The sequence below is a fragment of the Rana temporaria genome, chromosome 12, assembly GCF_905171775.1.
Source record: "Rana temporaria chromosome 12, aRanTem1.1, whole genome shotgun sequence".
NCBI classification, from domain to species: domain Eukaryota; kingdom Metazoa; phylum Chordata; class Amphibia; order Anura; family Ranidae; genus Rana; species Rana temporaria.
The window spans coordinates 74,595,583-74,615,404 of record NC_053500.1 but is presented as its reverse complement, the minus strand read 5'-3'; the positions used below and the strand labels follow the sequence as shown (position 1 = coordinate 74,615,404).

General features: G+C 43.2%; 1 protein-coding gene across 2 annotated transcripts in view; it reads right to left on the bottom strand.

Annotated features, from left to right (window-relative positions):
• DNAJC7 (DnaJ heat shock protein family (Hsp40) member C7) overlaps positions 1-19,822 on the bottom strand; it is an 87,729-nt gene that overhangs the window by 52,010 nt on the left and 15,897 nt on the right. Inside the window, exons 2-4 of one of the 2 annotated variants that reach the window (XM_040330430.1) lie at positions 4,392-4,480; positions 4,101-4,139; positions 3,376-3,500 (exon numbers count right to left, since the gene is read on the bottom strand). In XM_040330430.1, the coding sequence (XP_040186364.1) occupies positions 3,376-3,500; positions 4,101-4,139; positions 4,392-4,480 (253 nt within the window). The remainder of the gene's footprint in view (positions 1-3,375; positions 3,501-4,100; positions 4,140-4,391; positions 4,481-19,822) is intronic. The other variant, XM_040330431.1, reaches the window with a different exon arrangement.

The window sequence follows — 19,822 nt, the reverse complement described above, 5'->3', positions numbered from 1 at the left end:
GTGGAGGCTGCAGAAAACCTGAACATGCAATAAAACATGTTATTGCCAGTTTAAAATGAAAAAGCTGTGTGTGGACTATTGCTGCCTATATCCTCTAGTTGAGGCTTTCAAGCCTGACAATGGAGGCAAGGCTGCCTTTCACCAGGGTATATAAAGTCAGAGAGCCAGCACAATATACAACTTGAATTTGGAAGAGTCAATAATGGCAGTCCTCATGTTCTTTTTATTGGTTTACTTTAAACCGAATTCAAAACGTGTCCACATTAGTCGAGTATTAGGCTTTTAGGATCAATTGCTGCATAAGGCTGGGTTCACATATCTGCAGTGCGGTTTGCAGTCTGGTGTCCTGCAAGTTTTTGTTGACCAATTTAGGTGCAAATTCTGGACCCAAAAACGCACAGCACCCTTTTAAAAACTGCAGCGCAGCCGTCCCAGACTTGTGTGAACCCGGCTCCATTGAAAGCTGGTCACACCCAATTCACATTTGTACACATTAGTCGGTGGAATAGGAGTTTAGGATCAGTTGCTGCATAAAAATTAGCCTGTTAAATCTCATTTCCAATTAATTGTATTCCCTTTACAATGAAAATATTTTTTGAGCAAACCTGTGCTTTGCCCATGCAGGGTAAACGGCAGGTTGGTTTTGATTCACCCTTGATAAGGGGCGGGCTCTCTGGGTGATGTCATCTGATGGCCACACCCCATTTCTATATAAGCATCAGCAGAGAGCGGGCGACAACAAAACAGATGAAGACATCAACAGAACACAAGCAGCTTTTCCCTTTTTTTTTTGCGGGTAACCAGCGAAGAGAAAGAAGACAGCTCGAGGAGGAGGAGACGGCGGCAGGAAAAGACAGCTCGAGGAGGAGGAGGAGGAGGAGACGGCAGCAGGAAAAGACAGCTCGAGGAGGAGGAGGAGGAGACGGCAGGGAAAAGACAGCTCGAGGAGGAGGAGGAGGAGGAGGAGGAGACGGCAGGGAAAAGACAGCTCGAGGAGGAGGAGGAGGAGGAGGAGGAGACGGCAGGGAAAAGACAGCTCGAGAAGGAGACGGCAGGGAAAAGACAGCTCGAGAAGGAGACGGCAGGAAAAAGACAGCTCGAGAAGGAGACGGCAGGAAAAGACAGCTCGAGGAGGAGACGGCAGGAAAAGACAGCTCGAGGAGGAGACGGCAGGAAAAGACAGCTCGAGGAGGAGACGGCAGGAAAAGACAGCTCGAGGAGGAGACGGCAGGAAAAGACAGCTCGAGGAGGAGACGGCAGGAAAAGACAGCTCGAGGAGGAGACGGCAGGAAAAGACAGCTCGAGGAGGAGACGGCAGGAAAAGACAGCTCGAGGAGGAGACGGCAGGAAAAGACAGCTCAAGGAGGAGACGGCAGGAAAAGACAGCTCGAGGAGGAGACGGCAGGAAAAGACAGCTCGAGGAGGAGACGGCAGGAAAAGACAGCTCGAGGAGGAGACGGCAGGAAAAGACAGCTCGAGGAGGAGATTTACCATGATATATTATCGTTTATATCTAGGCTGAAAAACGTTTTTAATAGCATTTAAACGGGTTTATGAGCGTTTTTTAGCGTCAGCATTTTCAGACTTTAAAAAAAAACACCCAGGCAATGCAATGTAAAAAAACGCTGATAAAAGCAGTTTTTTCATAGTTTTTTTGTAGTCAGAAGAACTGCTCTTGAACGCGATTTTAGAGCATTCAGACAACTCCCCTGCTGATAAACTTCAAAAGAATTCCATGTGTGCACGGACACATATGATAGCATAGAGGGGAGTGTAAGGGCTATTTAAAAAAATGCCCAAACTCCCAAAAACATAATTTTATCAGCTTCAGTGTGCACAAGGCCTGAATAAACTGAAGGATCTATTTCCTAAACATACACACAACAAAAACGAATAACTTAACAACATGCATTACTTTCAAATATGATAAAAGCAGGAAATCCAAATCTAAGATCAGACTATCTACAGCTGAGTAATAGTATACAGCCATGGCCAAGACAATTTTTTTTAGATGCCGTATATACTCGAGTATAAGCCGACTAGTCGAGTATAAGCCGAGGTACCCAATTTTACCACAAAAAAAAAAAATGGGAAAACATATTGACGTGAGTATAAGCCTAGGGTGGGAAATGAAGCAGCTGTTTAAGTGGAAAAGAGGGTCAACAATGCCCATCTGCAGCCTCACTGTGCCCATGTACCTTTGATCTCCCGCTGTGTCATGCAACTGCAGTCGGCGGTCGGCGGCCATCCACTGTAAGAAAGCCCCACCTCCTCCTCGTCTGCGTTATCAGTGTTCCGTCTATCACGGACAAGGAGGAGGAAGGGCTTTGTTACAGTGGACGGCCGCCAAACAGTTAAGACTGACACAGCGGCAGACCCTAACTCGAGTATTAAGCTTTTTCAATATATAAAAAAAAAATGGTGAAAAAGTTGGTTTTTGGAGTATATAAGGTATATTAATTTTCACAAAGTCTGCTGCCTCCTTTTTTTTTATATAATGGCAATTTGCATATAGTCCAGAATGTAATGTGAGTGATCTGATGAATTGCAATAGATTACAAAGTCCCCTTTTGCCAAGAAAATTAACTTAATCGTTAACACAGGTGTCAGTGTTGACAAGGACAAGGCTGGAAATCACTCTGTAATGCTGATTGAATAACAGACTGGAAGCTTTAAAAAGGAGGTTGGTGCTTGAAATCATTGGTCAGTCTCTTAACCATGGTTATCTGCAAGGAAACACGTGCAGTCATCGTTGCTTTGCACAAGAAGGGATTCACAGGCAAGGATATTGCCGCTACCAAGATTGCACCTAAATAAATCATTTATCGGATTATCAAGAACTTCAAGGAGAGAGGCTAAATTCTTGTCCAGAAAGCTTCAAGAAAACTACAGCAATGTCAGGACCATCTCCTACAGTTGATTCAGCTGTGGGATCGGGGCACCATCAGTGCAAAGCTTGCTCAGGAATGGCAGAAGGCAAATGTGAGTGTCAGGAAGTGAACAGGCAGCAGCTTCAGCTGCCCACAGTTAACATGGCTGCAGCCAGACTTAGTGGAGGGAGATTTCTGCAGCATATTTGGCAAGTACAGAATCACAGTATATATATAAAATATGCAAAGTGGTTGGAGGGAAGCTTCAGAATGGCAAAGATGTTTTTATTACAAATTATGTGAGCAGACCGCAGTTCCTCTTTAATGCATGTGTCGATAAAAGCCTTTGACACTTATGAAATGCTTGTAATTATACTTCAGTATACCATAGTAACAGCTGACAAAAAGATAAAGCAGCAGACTTTGTGAAAAATGTATATTTGTGTCTTTCTCAAAACTTTTGGCCATGGCTGTAATACAGAATATCCAGAGTATTAGTAATCACCTTAACAAAGGTGTCATCAAGTCGCACTGCTTGCTGAGAATCCTCCAGTGCTTCCCGGTACTTTCCCAGCATCATCAAGGTGGCTGCACGGTTTCCATAGTAACTAGCATTCTTGCATGAGCAATCTTGAAAAAAAAAACAAAAAAAACATAATTTTCTTTTGGTGACAGAAACAACTTGCATTAACATTAGTTACCCCTAGATGGCAACATTACACCATTTTCTACTGGCTACTTGCTACATTTAACATCTCAGAAGTATAAAATCAACCCAAAGGCCACATATTAACCACTTCAGCCCCGGAAGGATTTACCCCCTTCCTGACCAGAGCACTTTTTGCGATTGGGCACTACGGCGCGTTTTCTGTAAAAAAAAAAAAAAAAAAGTTCTTCCTCAGTTTAGGCCGATATGTATTCTACATATTTTTGGTAAAAAAAAAAATTGCAATAAGCGTATATTCATTGGTTTGTGCAAAAGTTATAGCGTCTACAAAATAGGGGATAGATTTATGGCATTTTTTTTTGTATTTTTTACTAGTAATGGCGGGGACCCGGACAGAGCAAGGAGCACACGGGGGAGCTCAGACTGGCAACCACTGTCACTGGAAATGTAAGGAAGGGGGAGAAAAAATAAAAATTAAAAATCAGAACATTTTGAGCCATCATAAGAAGAGTAATTCAGGTGATGGAGACACTTTCTATAACAACTGCCTAAAAGGATATTACCCTCAAATTGGTGGGATTTCCTCTTACTTCCTGTTCTGCCTACAAGAAATAAAGAAAAGTAAACTCTCCCCAATGGGACAATGACAAATAAAACCTTACAGTGATATGAACCATTCCCCTCTTTTTTTTTTTTTTTAATTAACATACAAATGTTTGGTTGATTTGGTCCAACATAAAACTGTGACAAACACCCTCTGTAATTTACTGCATTCAAAAATGATTTAACATACTAGAAATTGAAAACCTACTTTAGGACTAGTGTTGGAATAAATGTGTAGGAATCAAACTCACCTATGGCCTTTGTGTAGTAGTTGTAGGCCTCATTGTAGTCCTTCTGGACATAGAACGCATTCCCCTTCTCTTTGTATGCTTCAGCCTCCCTGTAATAAAAACACGCGCCTTTTAGTGTTCATTCCATAATCCATACAGGTCTGGGATAGATTTAGGTTTAGTTGCCACACCACTGGGCCATCAGCGGCATCTGCAAAGCAAAGCCTGGCCCATAAAACTACCATTGTAAGAGATCAGCCCTATCCTGCCCAGAAGATATGACATGCTATTTGTTACATCGCTCTCCATTGTTTAAAACCCACGCATGCGCAGTGTGCTTTCTTCCCTGTAGCAGTTGTGGATATGCTCAGTTGGGAGTTTTTCCAGGCAGATTTTGGAGGTGCTACTCATAACCCTACAAGTATGGCAATTAAACAAGGATGACGTTTCCTAACCGTACAGTGTTTAACCTAATGGGACTCTTTTTCAGCATAATCATACATTACAGGACACAAAATGGTATTCTGGAACCAATGGGACACCCAAAAGCAGTCAAAGCATCTTAGACCCGACTGTCCACCTGGTAAAAGCCGAACGTGAGAACCGAAGACCAGGCGACAGCCTGGCAAATCTATGAAAATGAAACCGGATGCTGAAAGGCAAAAGAAGCACAAAGGTCCTGTTCACATGTGGCAATGAGAATTTTTTTTGCGGCATTTATTCAACATTTCTAAAGCCTCATAACCGGTCAACGCCTGCCATGAATATTACAATTGTACCACACAGTGGCGTTTACACAGGAGTGATAGTGTGTTATAAATGAAGCATGTCACATAAGGCATCAATGTTTGTCTTGTAAAAGGTTTGATTTTTAATTTATTTTTTTAATAAATTATCTGAGGCTCCTCCCCGCCTCAGATAACCCCCTCTGTCAAGCGCTCTCCCAAGGTGGTCTACCTTGCAGGCGCACTCTTGTGTCCTGTATTCGGCGTCCATAGCCGCTGGGTACACTCGGCCCCCTGGTCATCGGATTTGATTGCTAGAAGCGCAGCCATTGGCTTGCGCTGCTATCAATCTACCCAATGAAGAGCCGAGAAGCCCGGGCAAAAGCAGAGCGGGTTCACGACGTAGTTCTTCAGGGCTCAGGTAAGTAAAACGGGGGGCTGGTAATGGGAACATGTTTTTTCACCTTAATGCATTACCTTTACAACCCCTTTAAATTGTAATGTTTTACTGTACACTTTTACAGCATTTATGATGTCTTTGTGAAGCATTTATGAAGTGTTAGCTGGGCATTGGGCGGAGAGACAGTGGAGGCTCTGGTATCCCAGAATGCACTGCGAAATGGAGACCTACAACAGAGCAGCTCCAGCCACTTCCTCTTCATATAGCTGTATGGTAACACCACTTGCTTCTGTGTGTGGGCAAAAGCATCAAGCCAGCCAGCCAGCCAGCTATCACCCATCTTACAACTTTGATGCATAACCAGCTGCTACCTGCATTGGTACAACAAAAGATGCATTTACCATTCTTCCAGCAGCTTACACTATTCAACTAAAATCTAATGTATGATTAATGTAGATCAAGATTAATTTATAGCTTTAAATGTACTTCACCCAAAGAAGCAGTACACAGAGTAAGTCTAGCGTGTAACAAAGTAACCATTAGCAACTCCATTTCAGATTAATGAACTTGGTGCAATGGAGCAAAACATTCCAAATAGCCGCTATGGAATGCTATATTTTGCCTTACTGAACAAATCCAAGTGCAATAACACTTAATATGTAAAAACCCATAGCATATCGCGGAGTTACAAAAATGAGACCAATCGGGAAGGAATGGGGGCGACTTATAACAAGTGGAGATGTCAAGAAGATAGCGATACCGGCAATTGTTCATTTTTGCTTTCTACAGTTTTCAAATCGTTTCAGTGTGTTTAAAGTGGTGGTTCACCCTAAAACAATTATCTAACATTACATCCAGCATACTAACTGTAAAGTATGCTGGTATTTTTTTTTTCTCCGTACATACCGTTTAATTGTTATTTTCGCCCAGGCTTCCGGGTTCCGATTCCCATGGGACTGGGCGTTCCCATTTAAAGCTTAGCTGATTGATGTCTGGTGATAAAGCGCGTCACCAGTTTTCCGTAAATAGCCGACCTGCGAGTCGGCTCTATACGGCGCCTGCGCCCACCATGTAGAGCTGACTGCGCAGGCGCCATATAGAGCCAACTCGCAGGTCGGCTATATACGGAAAACTGGTGCTTTATGCGCCATGGGAAGATTCACGTCAATCAGCTAAGCTTTCAATAGGGACGCCCAGTCCCGCGGGAATCAGAACCTGGAAGCCTGGGCGAAAACAATTAAACGGTATGTAAGGAGAAAAAAAAAATACCAGCATACTTTACATGTCGTTAGTATGCTGGATGTAATGTTGTATAATTGTTTTAGGGTGAACCACCACTTTAAAGCAGAGCTTCACCCTAAAGTGGAACTTCCGCTCATCGGAACCCTCCAGGACAGGCAAGTGTCCTAATATTAAAAGTCAGCAGCTGCAGTATTTGTAGCTGCTGGTTTTTAATATTTTTTTTTGAACGGCGGAGCTCCGCTATAAGTCCTTAAAGTGATACTAAAGTCTCTTAAAAATAACAAACATCTACTCACGTGCTCTGTGTAGTGGTTTTGCACAGACCAGCCCAGATCCTCCTCTTCGAGGCCCCTCCCTCCTGTTGAGTGCCCCCCACAGCAAGCAGCTTGCTCTAGACACTGAGCCATGGCCTGCCCCCTTTCTCTCCTCATTGGTTGACTGTCAGCAGCAGGAGCCAATGGCGCAGGGCTGCAGTCTCAGACAATGAGGGGAGTCCCGGGCAGCCAAGACACTGCTGCATCATCGCTGGATCTAGATGGCTCAAGTATAAGAGGGACTGAGGGGGTTCTGCTGCACACAGGTTTCTCATCTTGATGCACAGATCGCATTAAGATAAATACAATTTTGCGTTTACAACCACCTGCTGGAACAAACTAAAGTTTTCCCTGGAGTTGGACATTAAAGTGGTTGTAAAGGTTTAAAATGTTTTGAAAAATAACAAACACGTTTTTCTTTTATACTACAAGGATTTTGCACAGATTGGCCGCGATCCTCCTCTCCTGGGGTTCCTCAGCGGTGCTCCTGGCTCCGCCTCTTCTTGGGTGCTCCCACGGAGAGCCGCATTCTATGGGGCACTTGTGCGGGTGCGCTCCCTAGTCCTGCGTCCATTGACACAAACAGCAGGACTCGCCCCCACCCCCTTGGTCATCTGCTGCTGTTCTCAATCTATCCAATAAGGACCCAAGACAGCGACTGAAGCGATTGTGCTCGTCCCTGTAACGATCGGGTTCAGGTAAGTAAAGGGTGGGCTCTGGGGGCTACTGAACTACAGAACCCCTTTAAGTGCCCACATGGCAGCACAATGGCCAAGTGGTTAGTATTTCTGCCTAGCAGCATTGGGGTCATCAGTTGGAATCCCAACCATGGCACTACCTGCCTGGAGTTTGCACACTGTTTTCCTCACACTCTAAAGACATGCTGGTAGATTGTCTCCTGTCCAAGTTGGGCCATTACATAGATATATCTATCTATATTGATATACAATATATCTATATTCACACATATATACATATAGTATTTGAATGTGAGTTAGGGTCAGAGACTGTAAGCTCAGGGACTCGTGTAAAAGTACAATATATAAAGCTCTTCGTAAATTGACAGCATCATATAAGTATACGGAATAAAAATAAATGTTCCACAACTAAACTATAGCATGCAGTGTGTCTTCTAGAGTGTCTCACTGCCAAGTGACAAAAATTGTGGGTGTCCCAAGCGGACTCTTCGAAGTGACAGGCCAAAGAGGAGGTGCTGTAAAATGACGAGGCTGACGCCAGGTATTACTGCCCATTCTGAAGTCATTTACATATTTGAGCAGTACAGCTTTAGGAATCCACAGACACTTTAAAATGGCTTATTACTGTATCCAAGTTTACTTCGTATAACTTTGGAACAAGTCTGCTTTGAAGGAGACCTGTATTGAGAGAACTAGGCAGGCCAGGCTGTCATTAAACTTTAATGACGTCTTGGTCCATAGGTTCAATATTGAGTTTGTCCACCCTTTTCAGCTATAACAGCTTCAACCTCTGGTAAGGCTGCCCGCTGCTGTACGATCTGGTCTGCCAAATCCAGACAGATGGTGGTCCTATTTTCCATCCATCTGGTGGATCAGATGAAAACAGACAGGCGGTCCATAGAGGAGAGCGGGACTGTGTCCGTCTCCGCTTTGCACAGTGAGCGGAGACGGACCTGTCATCCGCCTGCTAAGGGATCAGCAGAGATTCCCCGCTGAGATGAGCCTGTGGTGAAAGGGGCCGAACAAGTTTATTTTAAAAAAGGAGGGGGAAAAAAAACTGAGACTTTATTATAAACTTTAATAAGGAACATAAGCAAGGTCCATTTTAAATGAAAACTAAATGCATATTTTCACATGGATTGGAGCACTACAAACCGCTGGTATCCACTTTGATCCCTAAAAGTAGCCCATACATAAAAAGACATTGTTTTCGTTCAACCAGCGAGTTGATTCACCTATCCACACATTGGAGTTGGATGGGGTAATCCTGGCAGCAGAGCCTTTGTATTCTGACAATGGGAAGACTTGCTTGCTGTCAGAAAACACAGATCAGCACTGTCGGCTAGAGGTAGACCGATATGGGTTTTTCTCTGGCCGATGCCGATATTTAGAAAATCGAGGCGGCCAATACATCTTGCCGATTTTTGCGGCCAATTTTTTTTCCTTCATCTCAGCAAATCTAGGGTGGGGAGGTTGTTATTGTTTAGGGTGGAGAGGTGAGGTGCAGCTTATCAGTGCCCACCGGTGCAGCCCACCAGGACCGCTCCTCAGTGCCCACCAACTGAGCACTCGGCTTCGTTCAAACCCCCCGCCTGGCCAAGGAGAGCTCCATTCGTCCTCTGATGTGCTGCGCGTCCCCGCCTCTGCCTTCACACTACCCCAGAATGCAGCGTGGCCAGTAACAGCCAATCGGCGGCCGCCACTGCAGACTTCATCAACTGAGGGAGAAAAAAAAAATGCAGACAGTGACCGTGATAGCAGCCGTTTAGAATAAATGGTGGGCGGCGGGGGAGGGGGGAGATTTTAACCCAGCACGCCCCCGCTTCTGATCCCTCACAATCAGCCTGTTTTTACATAATAATCAGCCGGTGCCGATTTCTTTAAAAAGGCAAAATATCGGACGGCTGATATATCGGTCGACCTCTATTGTCGGCTATAGCATGCAGCACTGATTAAGCGGGGGGAAACCCAACAGGGTAATTTTACATAAGACATCAGTGGATTCACTTCTGTACAACCAAAGGGCCCATACATGATACGAAATTTGTCTGGTCCTTGCTGAACTGCCTGAATTTTGATTCATGCATGACCAGCTTAAATAGACATTTATATTCTGCTTGAAGTTATGTAAAGTCTTGCCAGCTGCAGCTTTATCACAGCCTATGCTTTGTGAAAAGCAAAGCATGGGGGGGGGGGGGGACACTATTCCGGCACCAGTGTGGATTATAGAAGCCTTGCTATTGCCAGCAGATGGCTAGAAGTACAGCAAAAGCTTTCATAGCAAGAAGTCTACATAAGATATAAAGAGATATAAGGAACTAAAAATTAAAAAAAAAGATGGTGCTTAGAGTCCGGCATTAATATTGATTTGTGGCTTTAGATGCTCTGTAAGCCAAGTGTAAATGTGCATGAAGAACAGAGACAGATGATACGAAGCAAGACTTGGCAAGCCAGCAATAAGAAATCAGAACAATCTAAAGCTGCAGACATCTCCAGACTGAAGCAGATGTAATCGTTTTAAGAGTCACGTGATCCAATATGGTAACATGCTAGGCTTGGCAGTCGCTTGAAAATGGTCTACTACGCAGTGCAGATGTGAAGGCTGGCGATCTGCTGCTACACAAGGAAACAAGACACCTCTGCTATGTCACAAGGAGACCAGACAGCTATTAATAAAGCCTGAGCAGCCACTTGTGTGTGACAGCATGTGTGTCTGCAATGACAGGAGAACAAATGTGCCCATACTAGGCAGATTCCAAATGCAGATCACTCATGAAGCACATATTGTACCATCAATCCATGACTTGTGTTACTTAGTCTTTGGAAATCAAGTGCAAAGTTGGACACAAGATCTAGGGAAAACAAGCTCCTCTTGGGGGAAACAAAAAAGTGGTGCATTTACTAGGAGATAAAAAGTAGATTTCCTCAGTATAAAAATAAGTGGCTGTAAGCTAAAGGGTCAGATGGGAAAACATGAAAGGGAATAACTAACCGTTATGTTTCTTTTCATCAGCAGGACTGAAAGTCAAGACGGATAAATGCTGGTCAATGCTAGTCCACTCTTATTTGTCTGCAAGAGACCTGAGACTAGAGGGAGGTCAGCGAGTTACGAAGACCCTAAACACACAGGCCACGTTACGCCTAGTACACAAGATCAGAAAATTGCGATCGTACGATAATCTGATGGTTAGTAAACAGCTTTCAAGAGCCGATCACAACAGTTCATCAGAAATTATCCGATGAAACAAACGCAAAAGATTTTCGTTTAATCAGCACACAATTCGTCTGAAAAAAAAAATATATAATCAGAATAGCAAGACCGCGCATGCTCGGAAACTAAAGCATACATTACAAACACACATCACTTCTGAAGTTGTATTCTCTCATGAAAAAATACGCAACTTTAGTAACCTCTTCATTTGCCATATGAGATTAGAATGCAAAAAAAAAAACACAAAATGGACGATCCGTCCAATATTCTCATCGCATGTACGAGGCTTTATATTTGTCTGGTTCAACCCTTTCACTTCCAGAACTCTTTACACAAAAAAAATAATTTTAGGCTGAAAAAGATTAGTTAAAACCTCTAAACAGTATATATTTTTCAAAAGCAGAGACCCTAGAAAATAAAATCCACCCCCCAAAATGTTAGACACTTGCCTACTGGGCACTTTTACCCCCTTCCTGCCCAGGCAAATTTTCTGAGCTGTCACACTTTGGATGACAATTGCACGCTGAACCCATATGAAATATTTATCTTTTTTTTTCACACAAATATAGCTTTCTCTTGGTGGTATTTAGTCGCCACTGGGTTTTACCTGAGCCCAATTGTTTCAGCGACAGGGATGAGCACAGCCGCTCCAGCCACTGTCTCGTATCCTCATTGGATAAATTGATAGCAGTAGGAGCCATTGGCTCCCGGTGCGATCAAATCCAGTGACACAGGAGCCAGGGGGCGGTGCAGAGTCCTGCTGTGTGTCAATGGACACAGCAGCAGGACTCGGAGTGCGCTCGCACGAGTGCCCCCATGGAAAGCAGGTCTCCATGGGGGCACTCAAGAAGATGAGGAGCCACCAGGAAAACAAAAAAGGAGGATCGGGCCGCTCTGTGCAAAACCCTTGCAATAGAGTAGGTATTAAATATGTTATTTAAAAAAAAAAAAATGAACCTTTACAATCACCAAGATAAAAAACCTGTGCGCAGCAGTCACCCACAGCCCCCAATACTTACCTGAGCCCCATCTCAATGTAGCGCTGATGCACGAGAGGCTCGGCTGTCTGGGACTCTCCCTCCTGATTGGCTGAGACACAGCAGCGCGCACCATTATCAGTGAGATGAGAGACTGGGTGGGGAATGGACTCTGGATGGACAAAACAGAGCAGCTGCATGCAGTGGGGGCACTTGGCAGGAGGGAGGGGCCAGGAGCGCAAGCGAAGGACACAGGAAGAGAAGGAACTAAGCTGCTCTCTGCAAAACCTTTCCACAGAGCAGGTAAATACAACATGTTTGTCATTAAAAAAAAAAAAAGACTTTAATATTACAGTACAGCTGTACAGCTTATTCAGTAAATAAACTAAACTTGCTTTATATTTTTTATTACAATTACAAGGAGTGTATATGTTAACATTTCACCTATACATGACAGGTAACCACCCCCTTTCCCTCATAATAATGTAAAAAAAAAAGCTTCCCGTCAATACAGTGGGAAACATTATTATTTGATCCCCTGCAGATTTGGTAAGTTTGACAATTTTTATCATAGGTGTATTTTAAATGATAGATCCAGAATGTCAACCAAAAAATCATCCAGAAAAAGCATACGATACAAATGTTATAAATTGGAGTTGCAGGCAGAGAGGCAAGAGGTTTCTTGTAGTTGGTGACCAGGTCAGATCTCAGAAGGTATTTTAGTCCATTCTTCTTTACAGATCTTCTCTTAATCCTTAAGGTTTCTTGGCTGTCGCTTGGCAACTCGAAGTTTCAGCTCCCTACATACATTTTCTATAGGATTAAAGTGGGTGTACACCCACTCATCATTTCTAAATGACTTCCATAGTGCTGATCTATAAGGATATACATGCCACCTGCATGTATCCTTACCTGTCAAATATCAAGCGCCTCATTGTAATGTTTTCTTGATTTTTTTTTAAATAAACACCTTTAAAAAAAATATCAAGCGCCGCACTGACTGTAAACTGACAACAGTGAGGAGCTGTTAGCTCGATGTCAGGGGTGGGGGGGACCCAGCAGCTATATTACACCAGCCAATGGGATGGTATCTGGGCGGGCCGCTACGTGTATGTGGCCCGCCCCCTTTCTAAAGCAGCCCAATCATTGGCTGGTGTAATTTAGCTGCTGGGTCCCGCCCACCCCCGACAGCTCCTCTGTTAATTTCACACAGTTACACTCGGCTTAGTGTGAAACCCGCCAGTGCCACTGCTAATCAGTTCCAAGTGCCACTTGCCAGTGCAACCTGTACTGAGGACATCAAGTGTGTGCTAGAGTGACAGGAGTAAGCAGGAAGGAGTGGAGTGGGTGAGGTTGTTTTTTTTAATCGGCCACAAAAAATCGGCATCATATATCGCCCATAGGCCATCCCAATTTCTAGTATTGGCATCGGCCATAGAAAAACACATATCGGTCTACCTCTAGTATTAATTGTAAAAGAACATATTGCCCGCTTTTTTAAAAAAAAACAATTGCAAAAAAAAAAAAAAGAAGAAGAAGAAGAAGAAGTAAAAAACGGAAACGCTTTTCCCAAAAATTTCCTGGCCTTTCCATGTTTTTGTTTTCCAAAATTACTCATCCAGCCACACAGATTAATTTGACAAAAAAAAAAAAAAAGTTAAGTTACAGGATCTAAATCAACGAAGCTGGTAACTATTGAGTGAGGCTAGGTTCACACTTGAGCAGTTTGCATTTGCGTGGGCACAGCAGCCTATTCATTTGAATGGGCTGCTGTGCCTGCGCTTCCCCCCCAAAAAATATGTAAAAGTTGATTGCACCATATTAAAAATGCAGCCGCAGGGAAATCCTTGCATTTCCCTGCAGTTCTGGCGCCCACTAAGGCGCTGCTATTTAAAATGATTGGGGGTGCCATTATAAATTAATGGCAGCGCTGCGCGTCTCCGATTTGGCTGGATGTGGGGGGGACGGGACAGCATACACACCTATGATTTAATTACAATTTAATGTATATATATATATATATATATATATATATATATATATATATATATATATATATATTTTTTTTATAGGGATGCACCATTTTTTTATTTTTTAACACCGAGTACGCGTACGGAGGGGCTGTATCAACTCCAGGTATGGGAGCATTTTTACGAGTACCGATTCACGCAAAAATACATTGGTGCGTGTATCGTGCATAAATAAATATTACATATACACACACACACACCAATGCACTATTTAATACCAGCCTAAGTTAATCGCTTAAGGACTGCCAACCGCACATTTACGTCGGCAGAATGGCACGGACAGGCATAATTACGTACCTGTTAGTCCCCTTTAAATGCCTGTCCCGTGTGGTCACATACGCCGCCATCCCCGTGAGTCGGACCGCGGGTCCCGCGGACTCGATCGCCGCGGGGATCCCCGTGAACGTCTCACGGAGGTATAGAGCGGGGAGATGCTTGTATAAACAAACATCTCCTTGCTCTGCCTAGTGACAATGACAATGATCTCCTCTCCGAATACACGGAGAGGAGATCAGTCTCGTGACACAGAGCCCATCCCCCTACAGTAAGAAACACTATGCAGGGAACACTTAACCCCTACAGCGCCACCTAGTAGTTAACCCCTTCACCAACAGTGTCATTTTCACAGTAACCAGTGCATTTTTATAGCACTGAAAATGGTCCCAGAAATGTGTCAAAAGTGTCCGATGTGTCCACCATAATGTCGCAGTCACGAAAAAGAAAAAAAAAAAAACTGATCGCCGCCATTACTAGTTAAAAAAAAAAAAAAAAGCCATAAAACGATCCCCTATTTTGTAAACGCTATAACTTTTGCGCAAACCAAGCGCTTATTGCGTTTTTGTTTTTTTTTACCAAAAATATGTAGAAGAAAACGTATCGGCCTAAACTGACAGTTGATTTCCAATTACAAAAAGCTCACCTATGAGGGCTGGACATGTCTGCTAATCACTAAAATAAAAGAAGGTTTCTTTTCAAATTTGATACAGAGAAAATGTTAAGAATTTGGTGTCTGCTACATCCTCTCATCAATTGAGATGATGGGGAAAAGGGGGGGGGGTTACAGGTTGTAAGGATTTCCAAGTAACAACCAGATAGCTCATCTTCCCACATCCTCGGAAGGAAGATCTGATAAAATATGGACACCCACAGAATCTATCTGGAAGAAAAATTTGAAAGTAAAGCATTATTTTGGTTCATAAATGCAATATGAAATGATGCAATATATCCAAAATAAGGATGACAAATAACGAAGGTTACAAGTATTTGGAATAGCTCAGGTTGGACAGACTTGCTTCTTGTTACACTGAATTTCCAGATTGACGCCACAACATTTTATTCCGATATTAAAAGCAACCTTCTAAATGAAAGACTGCAGCTGTCATCCCACATATCTCAGATTATTGTGGAACTTAGTAAGGGAAGATACCAAAAATAACTCAATTCTTATTAACTCTTAAAATCTGTTAACGCGCTACTAAACCCAAGAATGTATTATATAGCAGCTTACCAATGATTAGATATGGTGGCTGCATCAGTTTTCTTTCTTTATCTTTTTTCCCCCTTCGGTTTTCACCTGGTGATCTGGCCAATAACACTGTATTAGGGCCCTTTCACACATACGGACCGTATGTCCGCATTTTCATCCATCCGTTGCAGATGAAAACGGGACATACATTGGTCCCTATGTGATTGCAGGTGTCAGCGGATGACCATCGGCTGACACCCATAATTGTCCGCCTCCGCAAAGATCCGCATTTGCGTGCGGCGGGCGGGATCCCTCGGGGAGCGATCCGGGACGACGGCGCGGCTATTCATTTATAGCCGCTCCGTCGCGATCGCTCCCCGGAGCTGAAGAACGGGGAGAGCCGTATGTAAACACGGCTTCCCCGTGCTTCACTGTGGCGGCTGCATCGATCGAGTGATCCTTATATAGGGAGACTCGATCGATGACGTCCATCCTACAGCCACACCCCCCTACAGTTGTAAACACACACACAGTGATCCTTAACTCCTACAGCGCCCCCTGTGTTTAACTCCCAAACTGCAACTGTCATTTTCACAACAAACAATGCAATTTAAATGCATTTTTTGCTGTGAAAATGACAATGGTCCCAAAAATGTGTCAAAATTGTCCGAAGTGTCCGCCTTAATGTCGCAGTCACGAAAAAAATCACTGATCGCCGCCAATAGTAGTAAAAAAAATAAAAATAAAAATGCAATAAAACTATCCCCTATTTTGTAAACACTATAAATCTTGCGCAAACCAATCGATAAACGCTTATTGCGATTTTTTTTACCAAAAATAGGTAGAAGAATACGTATCGGCCTAAACTGAGGGAAAAATTTTTTTTTATATATGTTTTTGGGGGATTTTTATTATAGCAAAAAGTAAAAAATATTGAATTTTTTTCAAAATTGTCGCTCTATTTTTGTTTATAGCGCAAAAAATAAAAACCGCAGAGGTGATCAAATACCACCAAAAGAAAGCTCTATTTGTGGGGAAAAAAGGACGCCAATTTTGTTTGGGAGCCACGTCGCACGACCGCGCAATTGTCTGTTAAAGCGACGCAGTCCCGAATCGCAAAACCTGGCCTGGGCATTTAGCTGCAAAGTGGTCTGGGGCTTAAGCGGTTAAATCACCAATACCAGCGTTAAATGGTTTGTCTCATCCATGTAAACCGATACATTCTACTGGAGAATTTGAGCTTGTGAAAAACAACAGACTGGCTGGCTGGCTGGATCACCAGATGAATATTGAAGAAAGGAAGCCTAAAAAAGTACAGTGGGGATCGAAAGTTTGGGCACCCCAGGTAAAAAGTGGTATTAATGTGCATAACGAAGCCAAGGAAAGATGTAAAAATCTCCAAAAGGGATCAAATTACAGATTAGACATTCTTATAATATGTCAAAAAAAGTTAGATTTTATTTCCATCATTTAGCCCAGGTTCACACTGGGTATGTTTTGCTTCGATTTGAGATGCGATTTCACATGTGAAATCGCATCTCAAATCGGCGGCATTTGCCGGCAATGACACCGTCCTAATTGGTGCGACGCCGCATCTGCGGCGCTGCACCGATTTCAAAAAGTAGTTCCTGTACTACTTTTTGCGATTTCTGGCCGCGATTTACATTGACATCTGTGCAGAAACCTGCACAGATGTCTCTTAAATCGCGGCTGAAATCGGGACTGCCAGCGGGAGTGAAATCGTGCGAGTTCAGCTGAACTCGCACGGCTTCACTCCCGCAGCCCAGTGTGAACCAGGGCTTACACTTTCAAAATTACAGAAAACAAAAAAATGGCATCTGCAAAAGTTTGGGCACCCTGCAGAATTTATAGCATGCACTGCCCCCTTTGCAAAGCTGAGACCTGCCAGTGTCATGGATTGTTCTCAATCATCATCTGGGAAGACCAGGTGATGTCAATCTCAAAGGTTTTAAATGCCCAGACTCATCTGACCTTGCCCCAACAATCAGCACCATGGGCTCTTCTAAGCAGTTGTCTAGTAAACTGAAACTGAAAATAGTTGACGCTCACAAAGTTGGAGAAGGCTATAAGAAGATAGCAAAGCGTTTTCAGATGTCAATATCCTCTGTTCAGAATGCAATTAAGAAATGTCAGTCATCAGGAACAGTGGAAGTTAAAGCAAGATCTGGAAGACCAAGAAAAATATCAGACAGAACAGCTCGCAGGATTGTGAGAAAAGCAATTCAATACCCATGTTTGACTGCACGATCCCTCCAGAAAGATCTGGCAGACACTGGAGTTGTGGTACACTATTCCACTATAAAGAGATACTTGTACAAATATGGTCTTCATGGAAGAGTCATCAGAAGAAAACCTCTTCTGCGTCCTCACCACAAAAATCAGCGTTTGAACTTTGCAAATGAACATATAGACAAGCCTGATGCATTTTGGAAACAAGTTCTGTGGACCGATGGGGTTAAAATAGAACTTTTTGTCCGGAATGAGCAAAGGTACGTTTGGAGAAGAAAGGGAACAGAATTTAATGAAAAGAACCTCTGTCCAACTGTTAAGCATGGGGGTGGATCAATCATGCTTTGGGGTTGTATTGCAGCAAGTGGCACAGGGAACATTTCACGAGTAGAAGGAAAAATGGATTCAATCAAATTTCAGCAAATTTTGGATGGTAACTTGATGGCATCTGTGAAAAAGCTGAAGTTAAAGAGAGGATGGCTTCTACAAATGGATAATGATCCTAAACACTCCTCAAAATCCACGGGGGATTACATCAAGAGGCGTAAACTGAAGGTTTTGCCATGGCCTTCACAATCTCCTGACCTCAACATAATTGAAAATCTATGGATAGACCTTAAAAGAGCAGTGAGTGACAGACAGCCCAGAAATCTCAAAGAATTGGAAGACTTTTGTAAGGAAGAATGGGCAAAGATACCTCAAACAAGAATTGAGACTCTTGGCTGGCTACCAAAAGAGTTTACAAGCTGTGATACTTGCCAAAGGGGGCAGTACAAGATATTAAAGCGGGAGTTCACCCATTTATTTATTGTTTTATCTTTTCCCCTTAGATTCCTGCTCGTTTTCTCTAGGGGAATCGGCTAGTTGTTTTAAAATATGATCCGTACTTACCGTTTTCGAGATGCATCTTCTCCGTCGCTTCCGGGTATGGGTCTTCGGGTGCGGGCGTTCCTTCTTGATTGACAGTCTTCCGAGAGGCTTCCGACGGTCGCATCCATCGCGTCACTAGTAGCCGAAAGAAGCCGAACGTCGGTGCGGCTCTATACTGCGCCTGCGCACCGACGTTCGGCTTCTTTCGGAAAATCGTGACGCGATGGATGCGACCGTCAGAAGCCTCTCGGAAGACTGTCAATCAACATAGGAACGCCCAGTCCCGCAGCCCATACCTGGAAGCGACGGAGAAGATGCATCTCGTAAACGGTAAGTACGGCTCATATTTTAAAACATCTAGCCGATTCCCCTAGACAAAACGAGCATCCATCTAAGGGGAAAAAGTCATATATACGGGTGAACCTCCGCTTTAACTCTGCAGGGTGCCCAAACTTTTGCAGATGGCATTTTTTTGTTTTCTGTAATTTTGAAAGTGTAAATTATGTAAATAAAATCCAACTTTTTTTGACATATTATAAGAATTCTAATCTGTAATTTGATGCCTTTTGGAGATTTTTCCATCTTTCCTTGGCTTCGTTATGCACATTAATACAAATTTTTACCTGGGGTGCCCAAACTTTCGATCCCCACTGTAAAAGCGATACAACCATCACATCTAATGCTGGCCATACACTATACGAAAAATCGTCTGAACCCATTTTCGAAAAACAAACATTCAGCCGTGAGTGCAAACGATAGTGCCATCATGCAATGACTGAAATCGTTCAGTGAACATAAATGAATGCATTTTTTGTTCGTTTTTTACATATACCTAGTGCAGACAGTTTGGACGGGAAACACATTAACCTTTCGATTTATAATTTGTCAGAAACTTTCCAAACTTGTCCTTCGTTTTTTTGGCTCAAAAACATCCCAACGATTATGGATTTTGTGCCCATTAACTGGCTGTAAAACAAACAAACTGTCTAAATTACCACATTTTGGGTGATTTTTCGTATAGTGTATGGCCAGCATAAGAATTTGTAAGCTGCAATATAATAAATGCCGCCTTCTACATCTAGCAATGGTGATTTTGAAGCTGGCAAGGTCCTGATGGCAGGACAAAAAAGGAGTCTGTCTTCCAGATAGAAGCTTGTAGATTCGTATAGTTCTGACTACGTCCAACCATTTCCTTTGAAATATAGAGCAGGGCTTGGGAACGAGCATGCACCAGTGCCCCATAGCAAGCCGCACTGGTCAAGGGGGAAGA